The sequence below is a fragment of the Pectinophora gossypiella genome, chromosome 22 (genome assembly GCF_024362695.1).
Source record: "Pectinophora gossypiella chromosome 22, ilPecGoss1.1, whole genome shotgun sequence".
Classification (NCBI taxonomy): domain Eukaryota; kingdom Metazoa; phylum Arthropoda; class Insecta; order Lepidoptera; family Gelechiidae; genus Pectinophora; species Pectinophora gossypiella.
In genome coordinates, this window is record NC_065425.1 from 8,476,351 (window position 1) to 8,501,708 (window position 25,358).

Genomic DNA, 25,358 nt, shown 5'->3' on the forward strand with positions numbered 1-25,358 from the left:
TGGGATTAACAGTTAAGTTAAATAAATGTATTTTTTTACAACGGAGTGTAAACTATCTCGGTTTTATTATAGACAAGGAGGGCTTGCACCCTGACCCGGCCAAACTCGAATCGATCACCGGTCTGCCTGCTCCGACTGACGTCACCCAGTTAAAGAGTTTTCTAGGGCTCATTAATTATTATGGAAAATTTATTCCAAACTTGAGTACACTTTTGCACCCACTACACGCACTTTTAAAAAAAGACGTCAGATGGAGTTGGGACGCGCGGTGCGAGCAGGCTTTCGCGGGCGCAAAGAAGGTGTTAGTGAGCGAGCGTGTGCTCGCGCACTATGAGGAGGGGCGGCCGCTCGTGCTGGCCGTGGACAGCAGCGCGTACGGCGTGGGGGCCGTGTTAGCGCACCGCTACCCCGACGGTAGCGAGCGGCCCGTCAGCTGCGCCTCACGGACGCTGAACCAGGCCGAGCGGAACTACAGTCAGCTGGATAAGGAGGCGCTCGCAATATATTTTGGTATAACCAAACATCACCAATACTTGTTTGCTAGGCGTTTTGTGCTCCGCACTGACCACAAGCCTCTCACGTATATTTTTGGGGAAAAGAGCGGTATTCCTCAGACGGCGGCTAGTAGGCTACAGCGATGGGCCGCGCGACTCGCCGGCTACGATTTCGCGATCGAGTTTGTCAGGTCCGCGGACAACGGCCCGGCCGACGGACTGTCGCGGTTGCCCCTGCCCCACGAGCGGCAGCCCACTCCGGAGGTTCACTACCTCAATTATGTAGAGGAATCCATCCCGATTGATTGTAAAATGATTGCTACGGAAACCAAGCGGGACCCCGTATTAAGTAGAATAATGGGGTATGTTATGTTCGGGTGGCCGGCGTCCACTAGCTGTGATGAGGATAAATCATACTTTGCTCGTAAAGACGAGATGAGGGTCGAGTTAGGCTGTTTAATTTTTAAATATAGAATAGTAGTGCCACCGCGGTTGCGTGCAAATATCTTAAGGGAAATTCACGACGGACATTTGGGGATGAATAAGATGAAAAACATCGCCCGTAACTATGTGTACTGGCCTAACATAGACCGAGACATTGAAGAGACGAGCCGCGCGTGCTTGGCGTGCCGCTCTGTGCGCGACGCCCCGGCCAGCGCGCCGCTCCACCCGTGGGAATTTCCAGCACATCCCTGGCAACGCCTACATGCGGATTTTTTTGACTGTGCAGGCAAACGTTATTTGATCGTGATCGATGCACACACAAAGTGGATCGAAACGATTCAAATGAACGGTACTACGGCATCATTGACAGTAAAGGCTTTACGTAGCATCTTTGCGCGTTTTGGCCTACCATCACAGCTGGTAACGGATAACGGACCGCCGTTCACTTCGGAAGAATTTAAAACTTATTGTATAAAAAATTTAATTAAACATACTACTTCAGCGCCGTATAGACCTCAAGGAAACGGGGAAGCAGAAAATGCGGTAAAGACGGTTAAAAAGGCCGTAAAAAGGGCTATGCACGAGGGCGAGGACACTTCAGTTGCCTTGAGTCGATTTTTATTTCAGTATAGAAATTGTGAGCACGCGACGACAGGGGTGTCCCCGGCGGTGGCTCTGATCGGGCGGAGGCTGCGCGGCCGCCTCGATGCGCTGCGGCCGCACGTCGCAGACACCGTGCGCGCCGGGCAGACCCGCCAGGTGGCGGCCGCCGGCGGACACCACCGTACGTTTGAGGTCGGTCAGCCCGTGCTCGCGCGCGACTATACCCGCGAGGGGGACAAGTGGTCAGAAGGTCACATCTCAGCAGTTACAGGACCCGTGTCGTACAAGGTTCAGATGAGCGGGGGCGCTGAGTGGCGTAGGCATCAAGACCAAATTGTGCCCAGTCGCGCAGGTCGCTATTCATTGTCGCGCACGAGCATGGAGCCCAGAATAGAGAATCCCGAGTCGTCTGACGGCGCTGAAAATAAAGATAGCGGCGCGGGGACAACGGGAAGCCCATCAGGCAGCGGTGACGGGGCTGTCGAGTCCTATGACGCCGGCGGTTCTGATTATGATGACGCCGAGGGTGCGTCTTCGCCGGTCCGGTCCAAGTGCTCAACCGTGGAGCAGTCTCCGCCGCCCATTCTCTCCGCGCGCGCTTTAAGGGCTATGAATCGTGATTGTATTAAAAGTAAAAAGAACAATTAAGAATACCTACCTATTGTTATTTAATCTAAGTCTCAAGGGGTTCAAATATTTGGTTGGGGGATATGTAGGGTAGCTATAGTGATTATGTGTAAGATGTGGGTAAATCAATAAAAGTCAGTTAGCGTTTTACTGTCGTTTCATTGACACACCAATTACTACTTGCAGTAACCACATACCTTGTCATTAAGTTAAGTACTTATTCAAATAAGTTAATTAGTCAATGCAATATTCACACGACCTCATCTATTACTAAGTTACCTTGTAAAAACTTAAGTTTACTTTACTTTGACTGTGTACATCCTGACTATGACTTATCTGATGGTAAATATTATACATCCTATAACTTATCTTAAGGGTAAATGGGTCCGTTATGGCCCAGTACATTTTTTTTTGACGTGACTTATGGTAGGTTTGCCGCAGATGGCATTAACTCTGCTGGCCGGACAAATGAGGAGCGCTGAAGGCTCTCACCCGGTACAACGTTTAAGACAACAGACCTGAGGGTGCCCAGTTGGGCGCGAACCTCGGCTCAGGACGTCGTCTGAGAGGAAAAATATTTGAAAGAATTAATCGACCCTAGTGGGTCGACCACGCCGGCGGGGTCGGTATCGGGGTTAAGCGGCACCAGGGAATATCCCTTTATTATATGGAATCAATCTCTTAAACCCTATAGGGTTGTCAGAGCCACAATTCGTCAGAAGACACGACACACAAAACACACAAAGCAAAACTAGACAAAGTTGTTAAAAATTAAAGGCAATCAGAGATTACAATAGAAACGAATGAGTAACACAAATAGATGTAAACCAATCACTATAAATCTTGAACACAATGTAACCGAAAGTCGTATAAAGGTATTATATTACCTTTAATGGCTACCTGACGAGACGTAACGACTTCGACATCCGTAACCTTTGTAAAAACGTAATAACATACAGGGTGTTAGTGACATTGTAATGAAAACTTTGATGGGTAATTCAGAATCATCATCATCAGCCCATAAACGTCCCCACTGCTGGGGCACGGGCCTTCCCTATGGATGGATATTAAATTTCATGGACAGGGTCCGCTTACCTAACCTAAAAAATTGACAGGACCGGTTTTTTACAAAAGCGACTGCCTGTCTGACTTTCTAACCCGCGAAGGGAAAACCAGCTTAATACAGGTTAGGTCACATACCTCCGAAAATGAATTTCTCGGGAATGTGGGTTTCCTCACGATGTTCCATCGCAAAAGTATGGAATTAAAAATAATTAAAAAAAAGCACTAATATTTTCATTAATTTTCTGACAGGAACTTCCGCGTAATATCAACTGAGAGTCATGGTCTGAATCATCCCCCGTATTCGTTGATAGGACGTCACTAAGACTCTGTATATTGCATTTTTTACGTATTTTCTTAATAAATGTAAAACCAGGGTCAATGTTTGGAATTTATATTACATGACGTACTTCCCTCATCATCATAAATTTAAGAGCCCCGCTCTTGTCGGTGTAGCATTCTCCATGCTAGCTTTTTAGGGAAAAATGGGACAGTGGTTTCCCTATTGCCTTCTGCCCCGCAGTACTCTACCCACCACGCCACCATCCACCATCATACCATACCATACTTCCATCCTAACATAACATAATAGAAATTTACAGAAAACCGAATAAGTACCCTTTTAAAATTCAAACCCCATTGTTTAACTATACATACATACATATACTCACGCCTCTATCCCACCGGGGTAAGCAGAGACTATGGACCATTTGCTTCGAACCTGACACACTTTTCCACATTCATCACTCTTTTCATACACGCACACCGGTTCTGAGTAGATCGTACTAAACCTTTTCTAAAGACATCTCCAATTTGGTCAATATATGTCCTTCTAGGTCTTCCTCTGCCAGATCTACCACCAGCCTTCGCTTTGTATACCGCTTAACTAACTAAAGTGTCTAGAAATCTCGACCCTAGAAGGTTATCGAGAAGAGTGATGTATTTTAAACCTTTGTATAAAAATAGTAATTAATAATTACTGTATGTTTTGTTAAAACACTTCCGTGGTAATGTTACAACGGAAAATCGTCAACATATTAGCATTTTTATATTACAATGGTGCTGATTCTTGTACACACCATTTAAATTTAATTTAAAGGTATACCTGTCTTTTTCTTATCCGCCGAAAAAGGAAAGGGACGTGCAATCGACAGACATGGCGGGAAAACGTTCCCGTTCGAAAAAGAAAAAATCAAAATAAAAACAAATGAAATAATATGCCAGTTCCAAATTAAAAATAATAAAGTGATAACACAGATTCACGAGTATATTCCGTCTGTTATTAAGTTATATAATCTAATAATAAAACACATGTCAATTTTAAGCAGAAATTTAAAAAGCTCTCCCAAAATGTTATATTGGCCAATAACCCGACAGAATTAAGTTGACAGCACACGTCAAACGGATTGCATATCAGTGTGATGCCTATTTTATTCGCCCGGGTTATTCATTAATTTACTCATTCATTTTAAAATTAACAGTTGTCAATCATCCGTCCCTTTCCTTTTCGACGGATAAGAAAAATACAGGTATAACTAAAAAATAAAATTAAGAGGTGACTGCAGGAATCGGGGCCACTTATTTATCTTATCAGCAGTTATGACTAATTAGAAGATAATATAATTTGTTTTATTTTTAGTTTTTTTAATTATAATAGTTTTTTTTTTTAATTTAATTTTGGTTTTTTTATTTAGTCTATTTCTGTACTATAAGTAACTGTTTTGTTTATCGTGTAATAAAATATAATAAAAGTTATGTCATACTGGTAGTCAGGTTATAAGATCCAATTTTGCACGTTGACTTTCTCTGTAGGTACTTCTCTCTCTATTCTTAGTTTCTTATCTATTTTTATACTATTTTATATTCTGTTGTTATTCAAGGAAAGACTTGTGGTTAAAAATATAATTTAATTATAAGAATATACAAACTAATTTACATAAGCCAAAACTCGTGCGAACAAATAATTTCGTTTATCATTTAATGTTATGTATGTCAGTAAAATATAACATTATGTTGAATACATTTAACATTGTATAAGAAGTCAAAGTTCTGAAAGTCTGAGAGCTTTTAAAGCTACTTACATTTCACAAGACATTTTGAGAGCTATCGTTTTCACTTATTGTCTACCTTTAATTTACTATTTGTTATTGTATTTTGAGAGAAATACAAAAATACACACTCCACTACTACATAACGTCTACTATAGAGAAAATCTCATAAGCGAAAAAGTCTCATTCTATTACGATGTATGTTAACTCTTCTTCTTCTTCTCTTCTTTCTTCTGTGGGTTGTGAAGTGGATTACCAACTCCATCAACCCTGGTGTCGGGGTTACTATTGAGCCGTTAAAAGCCCCTGAAATTGCTCACATAACGACTACCAACTTACATCAGTAAGTATTTACCGGGACCAACGGCTTAACGTGCCTTTCGAACACCTTAACAACCACATCTTTATGTTAACAATACCTCGCAACATAAATTCACGCCTATTTCCCACAGGTGTAAGCAGAGACTACGGAATTCCATTTGCTTCGATTCTGAAATCCTTCTCTTGCTTCCTCCACATTCATCAATCGTTTCATACACACACGCTGGTTCAGAGTAGATCGTACTGAACTTTTTCTAAGGATATCTCCAGTTTGATCAATGTACGTCCTTCTAGGTGTTCCTCTGCCAGGTCTACCATCACCTGCGCTTTATATACTGCTTTCGTAATCCTATTATCCTTCATACGCTCTATGTGTCCAAACCAGCTTAATATTCCTTTCTCAATCTTAGTCACTATATCGTCTTTTACACCACATATCTCTCTTGTGGGTAGGCCCGCTACAAGGTGGACTGACGATCTGGTGAAGGTCGCGGGAAGCCGTTGGATGCGGGCAGCGCGGGACCGATCGTCGTGGAGATCCTTGGGGGAGGCCTATGCCCAGCAGTGGGCGTCGTACGGCTGATGATGATGATGATGATCTCTCTTATCACACTGTTTCTTACTCTATCACTCAATTTAATACCGCAGATAGTACGCAGCGACCTCATTTACTATATATTACGCGACGACATGAAACAGTAGGAGTAGGGCCCTGTGCTGGGAGGTTTTCTGGACACGTCTTTCCTTTAGGGATACAGCTTCCTATGTGGTTGTCGTTTTACAGCAAAAACATAATAATATGTAATATATTTTTTGACGTCCAAAATTAATTTCTAATTAATTTCTACGGCATTAATCCTACTCTCACGCTTCTTCTGCCATACCCAACATTTCACTGCCGTACTTTAGCGTAGGGACAAGGGGGGTTAAAAACGCCACATCGAAGCAATATTGCTATTTGACATTTGTTTGCATTGCGCACTTACTTTCATATGCGCAAATGTCAAATAGCAATATTGCTTTTTTAGATGAATTGCTTCGATGTGGCGCTTTTAACCCCCAAGTACTACATTGTGAACAGCCATCCTCGCATCTTGCAGGACACATTTATGCATTTAGTTAAGTATTTTAAAAATATTCTTGTATTTTACGGCTCAGTTCCGGAACCTACTAATACTTGTTGACCTGGTTGGTATTCATAATTACTCATAGGTAATTAAAAATACATAAAATTCTGATTGTCTGTAATTATAATAGGTGTCCATTTTCTATTCCATATTTATTAGTTTTAGTTAAACCTTGCATTCGAAAGGGGGCTCAGTGCTCGAACCAATAAGATATTTGTTAATGGAATATTAATTGTGTTAATTTTCGAGACTTCATAGCCAATATTTTGCAGTGAAGTGAACATTGTCGTGATAATGAAGTTTTTTAAAAGGTGATTATTTTTTGATTATTTTTATTTCAATATTCGAACAACATTCATATCACGTTGGGCTAACAAAAAGCTAGGTGAGGTGTGGGTACTTATTTCATCTAGCGATGGATGTACCTCTGACTACCCCAATTGGGATATAGTCGTAACCTCATGTTACATAGGTATTTCAATGTTCGAAAAATACTGATGTGTCTACCCACTTACATAAATAGCCTATATACGTCCCCCTGCTGGGCACAGGCCTACCCTCAATCAACCGGAGGGGGTAAAGAGGATACTTCACCACGCAGCTTCACCACGGGTTGATGAAGATTATAATATTATACATTACTGAAATAATATATATGGGTAACCCAGAGGTTCACGTTAAAAAAGGAAAATTTAGATAGAGGGGCTCAATGGCTACCAAAAACACCCCCATGAATGTTCAGCGATTATATAATCCACTTGATATCAACTCAGAATCATGGACTGAATCATCCCTCAAAGTTTTCGTTACGATGTCGCTTACACCCTGTATATGGTTTAGGACCCTGTATATACATTTAACTTAACTATTAAATTAATCTTTTTCATTTGAAGTTAAGATTTGCCGCAAATACTGTGTTAATACTTGGCCGGAGCCATCAATAATGATAAAAAAAAAACAAAGTGTTATATTCTAAACTTAAACTTCCTACACCAATCATTAGTAGGTATATAAAATGTTTACGACAACAACTTTTTATATCTAGTGACGCAAGTTATTTTGATGAGTTGTATAATTATAAAAAAAATAGATATACCTGTATGATGAGCAAAAAAAACCTAATGGTTACTGACTTATGGATACGGTTTATTATTTGATTCAAGGTCTTAAGATTACTTATTGCAATACGTTGCGGCAATTTCCTTACAAGTAACAATTCTAAACTAATTTTGTTGGAAAAATACTGAAATTAAAAGAGTACTACTACTTTGTTGATTGAATGACTTGGATGGTTAAGCGTGTTTCTATGCCTTGTAGGTTTCGTCTAATAAAAAAAAATAGAAAAAAAATAACAATAGGTACTTCTCATCACAAACAATCGAAACACGTCCGAATTTTATTCAACAAAACAAAAGTGAAATAAAAATTATGAATTTGGAACATTAAGATTTTTTGTTTTGTATTTTCGTATTTCCTGCATTTTCAGTAAAGTATTAGTTACGTATTATCAATAAAAAGCCTTTTTTTGACGTGACTTATTGTAGACTTGCTGCAAATGGCATTAATTACTTGGCCGGACAAATGGGGAGCGCTGAGCGCAGTCACAACTAAAAACCTTTATCGATATCCATTGTAAAGTTACATTTTTATGTTTCAAAGTTACAGGCGAAACTAAACATACATACGAAGGTAACCTTTGACATTGAACCGGAGTGGTTACATAAGTCTTAATCCGGTTTCGCTCACAATAGACAAATCTATAGTTTCGTGTCTATGGTATTTCGAGATGAGTGTGTGTGTGTGTGTGTGTGTGGTATTTCGTAAATCAGTCAGTCACCTTTTGCTTTTATATATAAATAGAGAGTAATACTATTTTGTTTCATTCAGTAGTATAATACGGTTTAATTGCGCAAGGTTAAAAATAGGATGTACTTTTTTACTCATTACTCCGAGGCAAAGGGTACTCTCGTAGACCTTTAAGAATTTTTATTTTTAATTTTAGATGGCTTTTATGGCTAGCAAAGGCCGCATAATGAATGCGGAAAAACATCGTTTTTCCTACTTAATAAGAGACTCTAGCTAAATTACTTTCTTAGTATTTTTCTTTTCTTATTAATGGATTGTTTGTTACGATTATTTACTTATTAGGGTAAATTAAATCTGAATTGTAATTCCGAATTAAGAAAGACAGCATTTTTAGGGTTCCGTTAAAATTAAAAATGGAATTTACCCGTATACTGAACATACTAATATAATAATATAAATGCGAAAGTAACTTTGTCTGTCTGTAACCCATTCACGATTAACTCGCCGATTTCGATGAAAATTGGTATAAAGATAGATTGAGACTCAGTCACGAACATAGGATATTTATCCCGGAAAATTGGATAGAATAAACGGGCAGCGCGCGATAAAACACATATACCTAGTTTTCCATAAAATGCGTACTGTCAAGGAGTGGAATGCACTTCCGTCTTTGGTGTTCCCTTCAACGTACCTCTATATCATGATCTTTTAAAGCAAGACTGAAAAGGCACTTTTTAGGTAAGCTTGTTACACCGTGAACACTCTCTTCATCTCTTTAAGAGGCACGGAAAAGAGCAAACCCATCTGATTTAAAAAAATAAAATAAAGCAAAGCACTATGTAACCTCCTCAGGAGGAGCTTGGTGGCGCAGCGGTAAACGCGCTCGGTCTGCGATTGTTGAAGTAAGCAACTTTCGCAAAGGCCGGTCATAGGATGGGTGACCACAAAAAAGTTTTCATCTCGAGCTCCTCTGCGCTTCGAAAGGCACGTTAAGCCGTTGGTCCCGGCTGCATTAGCAGTCGTTAATAACCATCAATCCACACTGGGCCCGCGTGATGGTTTAAGGCCTGATCTCCCTATCCATCCATAGGGTAGGCCCGTGCCCCAGCAGTGGGGACGTTAATGGGTTGATGATGATGATCTAACCTCCACCTTCTTTCCCCAGAAAAATGCCAGCCTACGACAATGAGGGCGCCACGATCTCCATGGAGGACGTGCGCCCGTCCGCCCCCGTGAGCACTATAGAGGAAGAACTGCACGCCAGAAGACACAGGCAGTTCAGGACACAGAAGTCCACTGTGTCTTCGAGGAAACAGCAAGCCGTGTGTGTCAGAAGGGCGCATAAGAGATATGGCTCGGCGAAAAACCCTAATGTTATCCTGGATGGGTTGAATATGACAGTTCCTAAAGGCGCCATGTGAGTATTACTTTGGTTTCATATGTGAAAAAAGCAGTCAGTATTGCACAGTATTGCACAGTGGGTACTTTCATAAACATCATCATCACTAATTTAAGAGCCACGCTCTTGTCGGTGTACTCTGTAGTACTCTGTCTGACACGAGTGTAAACATCGTAAACAGCCTATATACGTCACACTGCTGGGCACAGGCCTCCCCTGAAACAACCGGAGAGGGTATGGAGCGTACTCCACCACGCTGCTCCACTGCGGGTTGGTGGAGGTGCTTTTACGGCTAATAGCCGGGACCAACCGCTTAACGTGCACTCCGAAGCACGGATTCATCTTACTTTTTTAGACAATCAGGTGATTCAAGCCTGAAAAGTCCTTACCACACAAAGGATCCCCATCGGGAATCGAACTCAAGATCGTGAGCCTAACGCTTTAACCACTAGGTAGACCACGGAGGATGTGGGTACCTTAGGATGGATATAAAACGAGGTAAACCTCAGAATAGATGAGATGACGGTCTTGTTATGCTCAGATTAGTGGTACTTCGCCAAAGACCGTGAAAGGTGAAGTTATGAAGGTCTTTGCCCAGCCGTGGAACCATACAGGCAGATTATAATGTGACCCAGAAGTAATAATGCACATATTCTGGAAGAAATTCCCCTATAGCAATAAGGCCGCCCAAATTGTACTGTATTCATGTGTTATGGTCTGATTGTTGAAATTTAGTTCTGTGCAATAAAGTATATTTGTTTTCAGTTGATTTCGGTTTCCGCGGTAAGAATGTCTGATTTCTTTTGATTGTTAAAGCCTTTGTATTATTCTGATGTATCATCATCAGCCGTATGACGCCCACTGCTGGGCATAGGCCTCCCCCAAGGATCTCCACGACGATCGGTCCTGCGCTGCCCGCATCCAGCGGCTTCCCGCGACCTTCACCAGATCGTCGGTCCACGGTCGGTTCTGATGTATAAGCTACATTATTGTAAAGTTTCTAAAATCCATTCGGTAGTTTTTGCGTGAAAAAGTAACAAACTTTCACATTATAATATTAGTAAGATTTGACTTGATTTGATTTCTGCTCGGCTGATAAGAAAAAGAAAATAGAAGTCGTTCAGTTGCTTTTTTTTTGTTTTGGTTTTCCCCGAAGGGTAAGGCAAAGGGAACTATGCCCATACAGCCATGTCTTACGTATTTTTTTTCTTGATGATTAATGAAATGATGAAAGGTGATGATGATGAAACCTAAGCCCCCACCCTCGGAGTAGACTCCTACTCCGAACCCCAAACGAATTAACTCAAAAGTCCGCATAAACTTTCGAGTTATGAAGCGGCTTCTTGGCACGAAGCGAAAATAGGTAGATACACTTTGTTTATTGAATACTCCGATATAATAACACTCGCGAATGTCTTCCGACTAACTTAATGCGATCATTAACCACAAAACACCACTTCGTATTGATTATTTAGATTATTCAATGAAGAAAGCAACTGTCCCGTTCCCGTTTCCCGCCAAAAAGCCTCGTTCAGTTGCTTAATATCTTACATTTTGTTTTATAAACGGCCTATATACATCTCACTGCTGGGCAAAGGCTTCCCTTCATTCAATCGGAGAGAGTATGGAGCAAACTCTTCCGCATAATTATTGTTATATCTGTCGTGCTAATTTAGTGATTGAGGTTGTCAATCATACTATTAATCATTGATTGATTAATTGATAGGTTGATAATTGTCACAATTATCTTTCTTCAGATGACAATACTAAGAGTTTTTTTTTTAAATTAAGATGGGTTTGCTCTTGACTTCGTTGTTCCACAAGGAGAAGAAGAGATCGACGTTGGAACGTGCTTACCCAGAAAATCCCTATTCACCCGTGATTTAAAGGACCCCAGGTTATAAGATTCAGGAAACACCGACGCCGGCAGCCCATCGGCAGCCGGCAGTTACTGTTAGTGAAAAGCGATTGTTCATGAGAAATGGTGGACTAAGCGGACACTGTGAAAAACGGGATAATGCTAGGCAGATGATGTTATTTTTTTTATTTCTACAGTAATTAATTATTGTATACCTACCTGTCCATCACATCACGCACCTAATAAAACAATAATGGAACCTAATTCCCATGGGTTCCATAAAAACATGCACGCATCTTGACATTGTTTAGAGTTACTGACTGTAACATAAAATTAAAAAAGAAAAACACCCATAAGTTTCTAATAAAGATGTGTTGGATACATTCACGAAATCACTTTGTGAGACTGTCCTTTGTTTGGTAAGGACTTTTCAGGCTTGAATCACCTGATTGTCCGAAAAAGTAAGATGATTCCGTGCTTCGGAGGGCACGTAAAGCCGTTGGTCCCGGCTATTAGCCGTAAAAACACCTCCACCAACCCGCAGTGGAGCAGCGTGGTGGAGTATGCTCCATACCCCTTCCGGTTGGTTGAGGGGAGGTCTGTGCCCAGCAGTGGGACGTATATAGGCAGTTTATATATGTGTTGGATAAACTTGTCACGTAAACATAAATCACACTTAGCAATAAAGCTACAATAGGGTAGTTACCAACTAGTCAATGTTGGCAGCAGAATTGCGTAACTGCTTTTTAAAATGATTTAATATGGATTTTTCGCAGATAATATTAACCAGTTGACCAAAGTTCTTTACCGTTTTATCAAGACTTTTAAGCCCAAAACTGACCACAAACCTTTTCTCCAGTTATGGCCTGCTCGGTGCCTCAGGATGCGGGAAGACGACACTGCTATCCTGCATCGTCGGGAGACGGAGGCTCAACTCAGGGGAGATTTGGGTGCTTGGTGGAAGACCAGGCAGCCCCGGAAGCGGTGTTCCCGGGCCGAGGATCGGATATATGCCCCAGGTGAGTCTATCCATAACAACAAAATGAATTATTGTTTTTAGACTTGACAGAAGGAAAGCTCTTCAAGAAACGTATTTTTTGAAGTATATTGGCAATACCTACTTGATCGGGTGCTGGCTCAGGACGGGTATAGATTTATGGGACACACGTCCAAATTCTACATTGGCCAATAACCCGACAGAATGAAGTTGACAGCACAAGTCAAACGGGTTGCATAAAAGTATGTAAGATGCCCATTTGATTCGCCTAGGCTATTCATTTATGCACTCGATCATTTTCAAATTGACAGCTGTCAATTATCCGTCCCTTTCCTTTTCAGTACATATGAAAATGACAAGTATAACTTGAAGTAAAAAATAGTTTAGCAGTTGGTTCCGGCCATATTTACCTTAGTAAGTATGTAGTTATATTAGTCATGTCAGGGGCCTTTGGCGGCTCAATAATAACCCCAGGGTTCATGGAGTTGGTAATCCACCTCACAACCCACACGATAGGTACAGGAAACTAAAAATAGTCTAAGAGCTTAGGTATTTATAGTCTGAGAGCCATATCTCTGGCACGTGTTCATTTTTTGCCGATGCGATGGTTGCAATGCATTTGTAATAGAGATTGGACGATTATAATTTTCTTCATTGATAACGATTATTGTGTTAATAGCTGTTTTTTTTTTGTACATAAAGATCATCAATCTGTAATTAAAGATTGGTCTTTATGTAGGTAGGTTTAGGTTTATAGTGACCGAGTTGCTATGGTACATCGGCTTGCTTCTCAAACTGGGTTCCTTGAACCACGGTACTGGCCTTGCATCACTGAGGATTTAATTAAGACGACGCCCTGAGCCAAGGTTCGCGCTCAACTGGCCTGTTGTCTTAAACGTTGTACCGGGTGAGAGCCTTCAGCGCTCCCTATTTGTCCGGCCAAGTAGTTAATGCCATCTGCGGCAAATCTACAATAAGTCACGTCAAAAAGAAATGATGATTTAATTTATCTAAGTGCAGATTTCACTAACACAGTTGTTACTTTGTATGGTAAGGACATTGCAAGCTTGAATCACCTGATTGTCCGAAAAAAGTAAGATGAGTCCGTGCTTCGGAAGACACGATTAAGGCGTTTGTCCCGGCTATTAGCCGTAAAATCACCTCCACCAACCCGCAGTGGAGCAGCGTGGTGGAGTATGCTCCATACCACCTCCGGTTGATTGAGAGTATAAAGGCCGTTTATGTGAGGTTAAATTCATTAATTCTTGTTTTAGTAGACACATATATCTGCTAAGATATTGAATAGCTTGTAATGTGTCTTATAAAGGTAGGTACATTAAACTACCATTAGACACGATCCAGACCGCGAACTACTTATCACTCTCAAGCTATATCTACGCACCTGTAATGTACCGTTGGCAAAATATTTGTTTCAACACACTTGCTCGTAATTTAGACATATTTATTACATCGCTTTTAGGTCCATGCATAAAGCACCATATTAAAACAGTAATGACATGATTGGGCTGGTTTTCCCTTCGCGGGTTAGAAGGTCAGACAGGCAGTCGTTTCTGTAAAAAACCTGACCTGTCAAATCTTCGGGTTAGGTAAGCGGACCAATGCAGACACCTCCTAATTTTACTTTAAGTTATACCTGTCGTTTTCTTATCTGTCGAAAAGGAAAGGGACGGATGATTGACAGCTCTTAATTTTAGGAAGAATGAGTAAATGAATGAATAACCCGGGCGATACAAAAGGTATCTCGCTGGTATGCAAACCGTTTGACTTGTGCTGTCAACTTAATTCTGTCGGGTTATTGGCGAATGTAAAATTTTTAGACGGTTGTTTCACATTTGTGCTTAAAATTGACGCGTGTTCCATAAATTTTTGCTTGTCGATTACCGGTCCCTTTCCTTTTCGGCGGATAAGAAAATTACAGATATAACTTAAAATAAATTTAGATGGTATTTCCAGGAATTAACATAATATAACAAATACTTTATTGCACAAGCAGGAAAAAACAAAATAGAAAAAAAAAGGGAAACAGAATGAGTACAATAGGCGGCCTTATTGCTAAGTAGCAATCTCTTCCAGGCAACCTTTAAGTATAGGAGATATTGAATGTTATGTAATATAGCGGGATAGTGCAGAATGGGAATACTTGTACGTATAAAAATAAATACACTTTCGACTTCATAAACTACATAATAATACACATAATTATAATTGTTATTAATTTAATTAATTTATATTTGTACGCCGACTGGCAGATCACAGCGCTCTAACCTATATATGTATAACAACCTACTCTACCTGTGTTTCACAAATAAATCAATTTGTATTTTTTTGTATTTTTGTATTTATTTATTTATTATTAATTGGAATTAGCACCATTGTGACCTTAAAATCCGCTTCGCCGCGGACCGCGCCGATGCGAGGTGTTGTTTGCTAAGCAAACTAAAGCATGACTCAGAAATAGTTCGTGCTAAATATTGACTACGTACGTGCAGAAACCTCTATCATTAGTAAATGACTTCAAATCACCGTGACTTGTAGTTCCAGTGTTGACAAACAGAATATTAATGATAATGATGATTCATTGTCTTTGGCAAAATTTCAGAGAATACTTAGGTGTTTGCGAAACTATTGCGGACTGCAGCGGCTTGGTTAGAGTTGGGATAATTGGGTAGCAGTAACAGGTTAAGAAGTGTGAAAGATACTGTTACTAATACACATATAAACTCACAACACCTTATTACAAAATTGCATGTAACTAACTCTGTATCATCATTTTCATTTTAATCATTTTTAATTTTAAGAAGACTTGAATTTTATAAACTTTACAATATGTGTACTGTTGGTATATCTAACTAAAAAAAAATAAAAAATGAAGACTAAAGATCATCACTAATTAGATTATTTTTTTATTTTTTTTGGGTTGTTGAGGTTGGTATTTCACCTCACAACCCACACGATAGAAGAAGAAGACAAATTTGATAGCCACGCTCTTGTCAGTGTAGCATTCTCCATTCTTGTCTATCAAAGGCCAATTCCTTCACTTCCTTATAAGACGACGTAAACAAATGTACCTAAATATACTTAACACGTTCACTGTGTAACTGAAAATTAGATATGGCCGCACACGTGCAATGTTATTTTCCGATTAACACATTGGAATTTTGTACATAGACACACTATGGTAAGAAAAAAACAAACTTAAAAGCCTCCCGTCGGTATTTCCCATTTTTCGTAGTGCCCCACATATGGGCCATGCACGTTTGTGTTTCAAATTGATTGCCTCATATGTGGTTCATACACAGTAAACGTGAACGGAAGCGGCGCTACTATCGCGGAATCTGTATAGAGTTTATTACTTGTAAATAGTTCCTTTAAAATCCGCGGCGAAACTAATTGACAAGTCATATAATTGTATGGATAATCTGCGTCACTAGCGCCGCGGATGCGGAACTACCTTTTTGTCACGGATTATATTTTAAACCCGGTATTATATTTAATCTTCGTTTTGTAATATAATAATGCGATAAAATAGCTGGCGAGGACTGGTATATATGTAGTACTATATACTTCTGCCTACCCCTTCGGCTTTACAGGCGTGATTCTATGTTTATGTTACGCTGTGTTTTATAAATACTCGACGCAATAAAAAAAAAACTGAACAATAACGGATATCAAAGACAGAAATATACAGACAGACAAAGAGCAATTAAATTGAAGATTATAATTATGCGCACGATATGCTAATAAAATATAAATTGTACGAGTTGTTATGGGGGGAGTCTAATGAAGCCATGTTACAGCAATTCATATAAAAAAAAAAATATTGCTATTTGACATTTGTCGACATTGCAAACTTACTTTGTCAAATTACAATATTGCTTTGGTGGTGATGGTGATAATAGTGGCCTTTTTAAACCCCAACTAGTTGGCCAGCTAGTTCCGTCCACATGCAACAGATGGCGCCACATTCAATAATGCAGTCTTGAAGCAGTCGTGAAACGCGATATCGAAGTTTACACAGCAAGACGCATATATACAACTTCCAACATAACACCGTTGGATCGTCGATCCCTAGTCACACTATCAACTTGTGGCTAGCGGGGTACTATGCTCAGTTCGGTACCCCGAAAACATCCTTTGGCGGCAGCACACCCTCGCCTGTCAGGATAATATCTATTATAGTCCAATAAATTCCTCTTTGGACTTTCTATGAAAACGATCGTTTGTTGATTATTATTTACCCTATTATGCATTCATTATTTATGACACTTGTATGAAAAGAAATGTATATTTTACGCACCAAGTATTAATGTTCACATCACTATTAGAGTCCTCGTTTAGTATACACACTAACTGCTAAGTTTCGTACTCATTGCGCAATAGCAAAATTAAGACAGATTGTTTCAATTACATACATAAGCTCACGTCTTTATTCCCAAATAGGCTAGGCAGAGGCAAATCCATCGCAAGATGCTGAGCATCCACGCTTCACCGAGCGCTGTTAGGGCTCAAACTGGATGACAGCGGCAGCGGCGCGGCGGCGATAGCGGCGCGGGGAGCGGCGCGGCGGCCGCTGTTCCGTTCTCGATGCCAGCGGCCAAATCGCGCGGTGTTGCGGCGGTATAGAGTTGTGTCTCAAATGAACGCGATGTCGAAACGGCGACAACGCATTTTCGATTGTAGTTCTTTTGTTTCGTACGATTTATTATGGGCAAAAGAAGATCTGAATCCCTATAATGAACAAAGGAAACAAAAAGGCGAGTTTCAAACGCAGAGACACCGCTCGACTAGAGCGCACCGCTCGTACCCCGCTCCCCGCGCCGCTGCCATCGAGAACACTTCAATATAAATCTTAGCATTTGAACGCGCCGCTCCCCGCACCGCCGCCGCCGCCGCGCCGCTACCGCTGTCATCCAGTTTGAGGCCTTAGACCACCGTGATAGGTGATGAGCCGTATTGCCGTCTATAATGATCGAGCCAACTCTGTTAATGTAAACTGCACTAAGGGTTTATTTATAGCTCATTGGTACAACTCCGGTACCGAAGATTATACCATTTGTGTTTCAATGAAGTACTCTCCAGGCTACGTTTCTGAAAACCAATAATAGATGGCGCTGTAACGATTTGACGTGACCCAAAAACAAAGATAAAAGTTGCATAGATATTAGAAGTCATGTCAGTCACAGTCCAAAAATTAGAAGATTAAACAAAGGAAAATCTTTACAGCGCCATATATTTTTTTTTTGAAGAACGTAGCCTGGACAGGCCTCTTTATTACGTATCTTGTTCTTACGAGATTTGTCATCCTCCCGAGCATTATCCCGTTTTTCACAGGGTCCGCTTACCTAATCTAAAGATTTGGCAGGTCTGGTTTTTACACAAGCGACTGCCTGTCTGACCTTCCAACCCGCGAAGGGAAATCCAGCCCAATACAGGTTAGGTCACATACCTCTAAAAATGCATTTCTCGGGAATGTGGGTATCCGCCGATGTTTTCCTTCACCGCTGAGCACGTGATAATAATTTTATGATTCAAACATGAATTCGAAAACAAAATCAACAATCATAGGGTTTAGGCCTGTGCTGGATTCGATCCTATGACCTCAAAGTGAGAGGCAAGCGTTCTACCAAACTGCACTAAAATGAATTAAATCCTCAGTGATGCAAGGCCGGTATCGGGGTTCGGGGTTCTCTGTTTGAATTACTAGATTCGAACCTGCGACCTCAAAGTAAGAGGCAAGCGTTCTACCAACTGGGCTACCACGGCTCTTACGAGATCTGTGTATTGGTAAAATTTTACGCTATTTATGGTAACATAACCTGTCCATTTATTTTAAAACGACAGGTCGTTTTGATGCTATTTTAGGTACGTGACCTCAAAGTAAGTCATTATTATACACGGGTAGGTATAATAATTAAGGTTATTTTTAAGAATTTAACAAACATTATGATTAGTTTATTAATTTCAACATAGAATACTTCTTCTTATCGTGTGAGGTGGAATACCAGCCTCATCAACCCTGGTGTCAGGATTATGATTGAGCCGCCAAAGGCCAGTGACATGGCTCATGTAACGATTACTCACCTATATCAGTGAACAGTAACCGGGACCAACGGTTTAACGTGCCTTCCGAAACACGGATCATCTTACTTTCGGACAATCAGGTGGTCAGCCTGTAATGTCCTAACCAAACTAAGGATCACGAAGTGATTTTTGTGATATGTCCGCCACCGGGATTCAAACTCGGGGCCTCCGGATCGTGAGTCCAACGCTCAACCACTGGACCACAGAGTTTGTTATTTTTTTAAACTTCGAATTTTCACTTTTTTGCAATGAGTATCTGAAGTCGATAAATTAACCATCCGTACCTTTCGAAAGACGAATAGTACGCACTGTCGCGGTCTAGGCAGCCTAGACTAACGATACGATACTAGGTATAGACTAGTATCGTTAATAAATGCTAGGTACGGAATTTATTGTCCTAAAAACAGGGATAACCAACCAACCTATTTTTAACATGCTTCTCTCTCTCTTTACCTAAGAGCTGCTCTTGTCGGTGGAGTAATCGCCATTCCTCTCTTCTACCCGCCAAATCCTTCACCTCCTGATACGACACGACCTGCACCTTTTCTTTTATTTGTTTCATAAATGTTCTCCTAGGACCCTCCTCTCTTCCCTTTAATTTTTTCCTTCCATGATGTTTGTTATAAATGAATTGTATCGTATCAGGTGGCCAATCATATTTCCTCTCCGGTTCTCTTTAGTCTTCATTATGATTTAATAAACCGCTTACTTTATACGAAAATTTGATAACCTGCGCAAAAGAAGATACAAAAAAAAAAACAAAAAACATTTCGAAAATCATCATCCCCCTAGCATTTTTCCGTTTTTTCACGGGGTCCGCTTACCTAACCTGACGATTTGACAGGTCCGGTATTTTACGGAAGCGACTGCCTGTCTGACCTTCCAACCCACGATAGGAAAACCAGCCAAATACAGGTTAAGTCACATATCTCCGAAAATGCAATTTTCGGGAATGTTTTTGTTGGGTTTTCTCACGATGTTTTCCTTCACCGCTAAGCACGTGAAAATTATTTATAATCCAAACATAAATTCGAACACAAATTCGACAATCATTGGTTTAGGCCTGTGCTGGATTCGAACCTGCGACCTCAAAGTGAGAGGCAAGCATTCTACGAACTGTGATTATTTTATAACATGTTATGACTATTAGGTGACATGCCTGGCAGACTTAATCAGTCTGTATTCATTCAAAGTTTAAGTACTTATTACATTTTCCCTAAAATTATGTCACTCTAAGTATTATCTGCACCTTATCTCTGTCTACCTTGCCCCGAAGGATGTTGTAAACATTTTAATTGTCCCAAGAAGATTAATAGGCCGGAAAATAGGATTGAGAAGGGTTGGCCAACATTTTCGGTAATGTTTACATTTCCTTTCTCCAAAAATAGAATTGTATCACTAGAAATAGAACGTCAACATTCAATAAGAGTTCTTTTAATTAAGTTTGATGGAAATAGACTGCGAATAATAAAACGCAATTAATGCAATTCATTCTTCTTCTATCGTGTGGGTTGTGAGATGGGTTACTTACGCCATCAGCTCAGGTGTCAGGGTTATTACTCAGCCGCCATAGGCCCCTGACATGACTCATGTTATGACTACGTACTTACATCAGTAAGTAGTAACCGGGACCAACAGGTTAACGTGCCTTCCGAAGCACGGATCGTCTCAATTTTGGACATTCAGGTGATCAGCATGTAATGTCCTAACCAAACTAGGGATCACAAAGTGATTTTTGTGATTTGTCCCCACCGGGATTCGAACCCGGGACCTACGGATCGTGAGCACAACGCTCAACCACTGGACCACGGAGGCCGTTAGAAGGCTGAAAGGTTAGGTTGGTTAGTCAGTTGCTTCTTTAAAAAACCGGCCCTGACAAATCTTCAGGTTAGGTAAACGGACCCTATGAAAAACGGGATAATGCTAGGAGGATGATGAGTTAAGGTAACATACTAAGTAATATTTTATATCATCAGCTTATATATAACATGACGGGTTAATCCTGCCCGTCGGTCGATTGGATTAGGGTGTTTATTGCTTGGAAACCCTAGCTCAGTTCGTCTCGGCCAGCGGGGGCGTATTGAAGTAGTATGTCGAAATACGCGTCCCGGTGACTACTGCTTCCTAATGATGTATGTATTCGTTACATGAGCCATTTCAAGGGCTTTTGACGGCTCAATAGTGTTATAATAATACTGTAATAGTGTGGGTTATGAGGTGCATTATCAACCTCAGCAACCCTGCTGTCAGGGTTATTACTGAGCCGCCTATGCCCCTGACATGGTTCATATAACCACTAAGTACTTACATCAGTAAGCAGCAACCGGGACCAACGGATTAACGTGCCTTCTGAAGCACAGATCATCTTTCATTCGGTCAGTCGGGTGATTAGCCGTGATGTCCTAAGCAAACCAGGGCGCACAATGATTTTTGTGTAATTTACCCGCCGGGTTTCGAACCAGAGACCTCCCGATCGTGAGTCCAACGATCAACCACTGAACCACAGACGCTCGATAGTAACCTTGATTCAATCACGGACCACAAGCGTGGGTTTATAAGTGCGTATGTATATATGTGTATTCTTTCTTACTTTGTTACTAGACCGTCTCTTTATAAGTACAACGAATCTCAATACCCGGGTAGGTATATTGCGTGAAAGACTGCAATTTAGCTTCATAAGAACACAAATGTATCCTTGATAGCTAATAGTTATTACTTGTACAATAGTACTCTATACTTACTATTACTGTTGCCTTGAGAAAAATTGAGATTATTCTAGTATGTGCACATCTTCATGACATATTATTATACTTTCAATAAGTTATAACATTGTATTCGCGGTCGGGATCGAATGAAATAATCTTACGCGTACACACTTTACTTTTTAGAACTTCTATCTATGTAACCGATTTGAAAAAACTTCGTTAGCGCGTTTCAGGCCCGCTCTTCTGATTGGCTGTCCTTAGCACCGTATTCACCCGCTGTGTATGGGTCGTTTTCTTTTTTATCGACAATGATCTGTCATTCGGTCTGATAAGTTATGTGTTTCAGAATTATATTTATAATATTTATATTTTTTATAAAAAAATAATAATAAATAAAATAAATAAATAAAAAATAAATAAATAAAAAATAAATAAATATATAAATAAATATTTTTTATATATTTTGTTTTTTATAGTGGAAAGCCACTGTCCAAAAATATAGTTAATCTCAAAATACTAGCAAAAAATATAATCGGTTCCTCGATTAGTGGGTAACGTAGCTTGATGGTTTTTCACAAAATACTGTGACAGAGTGGTAAATCGAAATGCTGTCTCCGATGAAAAGGGCCACTCTGTCACAATATTTTTTGGAATGAAATGCAAAGAAATGTATGTTACCAACATAAAGAGAAACACCAAATAGTCCTCCACAGACACATCTTTATATGATGTTTTCTTATTTATTGTAAGCAAATCCCGACACTTTTTTATTGGCACGATAGTTCAAAGTATTTATAAGCGTAACTTTGGTACTGGCAGAATGGCTGGCTGGTGTTGCTAAGAGTGGTATTTCTACTGTTCTTCGCAACAACATGCTGAGTCAGTCCCATTTCCCTGGCAGTGTATTTTTGATTTGTATCTTTATCTTCTTTACTATTGTACTGCACTAATTTGGGAATAAATTTATTCTATTCTATGTTTTAAAATATTTATTGTCGTTATAATTTTAAAGATTTTAAAGTTAAATTCGGTATATCGAGAAAATGTCTTTTTATTGTCGATAAAAAAGAAGAACAACCCGTATACACATCACAAACAGGTTTTAAGTTCAACGTTCAAGTATTTTTCCATCTAATGCCACGTGGTGGGAAGGTTTTATTTCCCCAACGTAATACGTTACGTTATCCCTCATGGCTCGGTGAGCATGTGTGTACGATTACCGTGTCATTGAATGTTAGATGGTCGTTTCGCCGTATCATTGTGGTACAAGCTGTCATGCGATACTATTATTTCGATAAGTAGGGAAATTGATAAATCCCTTGTTACGTAAAGACCGGAAATTACTTGGACTGTATAGTATTGTGAGTCAAGTACTAAAATAATAATATTTATAATTCATACTCTGAGATTGAGACGCATATGGACGATACTGGTAAGTTGGTAAAATGAATATGAATAATGGAAGGTGTGCAGTATGCACTCCTCCTCAATCAGCGCTTATCGCTATTGATCCACTAGGGTCGATTAACTCTTTCAAATATTTTTCCTCTCAGACGACGCCCTGAGCCGAGGTTCGCGCCCAACTGGGCACCCTCAGGTCTGTTGTCTTAAACGTTGTACCGGATGAGAGCCTTCAGCGCTCCCCATTTGTCTGGCCAAGTAGTTAATGCCACCTGCGGTAAATCTACAAAAAAATACGGCTCACCGCCTATCACGTTGGTCTAACAGAAAGCTCGGTGAGGTGTAGATACTTAGTTCATCTTGCGATGGATGTACCTCGGATTGGGGTAGCCAGTGGTATTTATGTCTTTTTAACCGACTTTAAAGAATAGAGGAGGTTCTCAATTCGTGAGCTTATATTATGTGTTATGGTATACGTTTGTGTTATTTAAATTCAAACTTATTTGGTTAACCTACTCTATTTCCAAATTATGTTTTGATTTTGACCTCAATTTTAAATGTAAACAGAATAATATCTCGTAGGACTCGTAGGCAGGGACCTAAATAGAGTTAAATTGGAATTACTAACCTATAGTTAAAATGCCTTGTGAGGTTGACAACCTGACTACACATAAACTGATGCCTATAATCCCGAAAGGCAAACCACAGCCAATAAGAAGACAAAGAGAAAATTAGGGAGAGAAGAGAGAGAAGATTAAGGACGTATATATAGGCTATTTTGTTTATGTATTTTAGGATTTAAAAATAATGGTTCAAGAGGTTAACGATGGATATATTACCAAAAATATACTTCTAAGAAACTCAATGATATTTATAATTAGAAAGAAAAACCACAAAGCATTCCATTAGCTTTGTTCTGACGTCACAAATTTGCGTCATCAGATGTGACGAACAAAGTTATCAATGGCAACCTATTCCGACTTTGACCTGACCTGCCGTCATTGATAGATTTCTACGTAAACGCAGCCACCTAAATAACTATTAACGTGAATTTAATAGTATAACGCATAGGAAAATTCTGATCTTCTATCGTGTGGGTTGTGTGGTGGATTACCAACCTCATCAACCCTGATGTCAGGGTTATTATTGAGCAGCCATAGGCTCCTGACTGGCATGACTCATGTAATGACATGTACATTAGTAAGTAATAACCGGGCCCAACGGCTTAACGTGCCTTCCGGAGCAAGGATCATCTTACTTTTGGACAATCAGTTGATCAGCCTGTAATGTCCTAACCAAACTAGGGATCACAAAGTGATTTTTGTGATTTGTTCCCACCGGGATTCGGACCCGGGGCCTCCGAATCGTGAGCACATATCTCAACCACTGGACCATAGAGGTTACAGGAAAATCCTGATAATGAAATACTTATTTAGAAAGGGGAAATATAGAAAAAAAAAACAAAAAGTAATAGTTTTGTCACTATGAATACAAAGATGCTGATTTCTGGATGTCTAAACAGGCCACATTGAATCAATTCGTCTAAAATACGCATTGCCAACAAATGTCAAATAGCAATATTGCTTTTTAGATGAATTGCTTTAACGTGGCATTTGAAATTCTAATTTAAATTTCTTCTCATTCTCAGGAAGTGGCGCTATTTGGAGAGTTCTCTATCAGAGAGACAATGATCTACTTCGGATGGATAGCTGGGATGTCCACGAGGGAGGTGGACGAGAGGGTGGACTTCCTCATCACGTTGCTGCAGCTGCCCAACCCTACCAGGTTAGCCGTCTTTATAATTACGGATTAATAGAATCCTGCTTTTGCAGGAAAAAATACATTTTGAAAACCAAAAACATATCATTAAAAATAAGGAAACGGTTTATTAAATCATATATTTGGAGCATTGCACTCTATGGAAGTGAAACGTGGACTATGACACAGAGAGACAGAGAGAGGTTGGAAGCGTTTGAGATGTGGTGTTGGCGAAGGATGGAGGGTATAAGCTGGACTGAAATGGTGTCAAATGAAAAAGTGCTGGAAAGAGTTGAAGAAAAGAGAACCATATTGAAGACTATAGAGGACCGGAGAGGAAAATATGATTGGCCACCTGATACGACACGATTCATTTATAACAAACATTATAGAAGGAAAAATTAAAGGGAAGAGAGGAAGGGGTAGACCTAGGATAACATTTATGAAACAAATAAAAGAGAAGGTGCAGGTCGTGTCGTATCGGAAGGTGAAGGTTTTGGCGGGAAGAAGAGAGGAATGGCGGTTACTCCACCGACAAGAGCGCAGCTCTTAACTAGAGAGAGAGAATCCTACTTAGATATCGCTCCCCTCATATGCTAAAATTAA

At 40.1% G+C, this 25,358-nt stretch overlaps 1 protein-coding gene across 1 annotated transcript in view; it reads left to right on the top strand.

The window, feature by feature from the left end:
* LOC126377263 (ABC transporter G family member 20) overlaps positions 1-25,358 on the top strand; it is a 122,007-nt gene that overhangs the window by 31,794 nt on the left and 64,855 nt on the right. The window contains exons 2-4 of the mRNA XM_050024986.1: positions 9,698-9,949; positions 12,649-12,808; positions 24,643-24,779. Coding sequence (XP_049880943.1) covers positions 9,702-9,949; positions 12,649-12,808; positions 24,643-24,779 — 545 coding nt within the window. The 5' untranslated portion in view covers positions 9,698-9,701. The remainder of the gene's footprint in view (positions 1-9,697; positions 9,950-12,648; positions 12,809-24,642; positions 24,780-25,358) is intronic.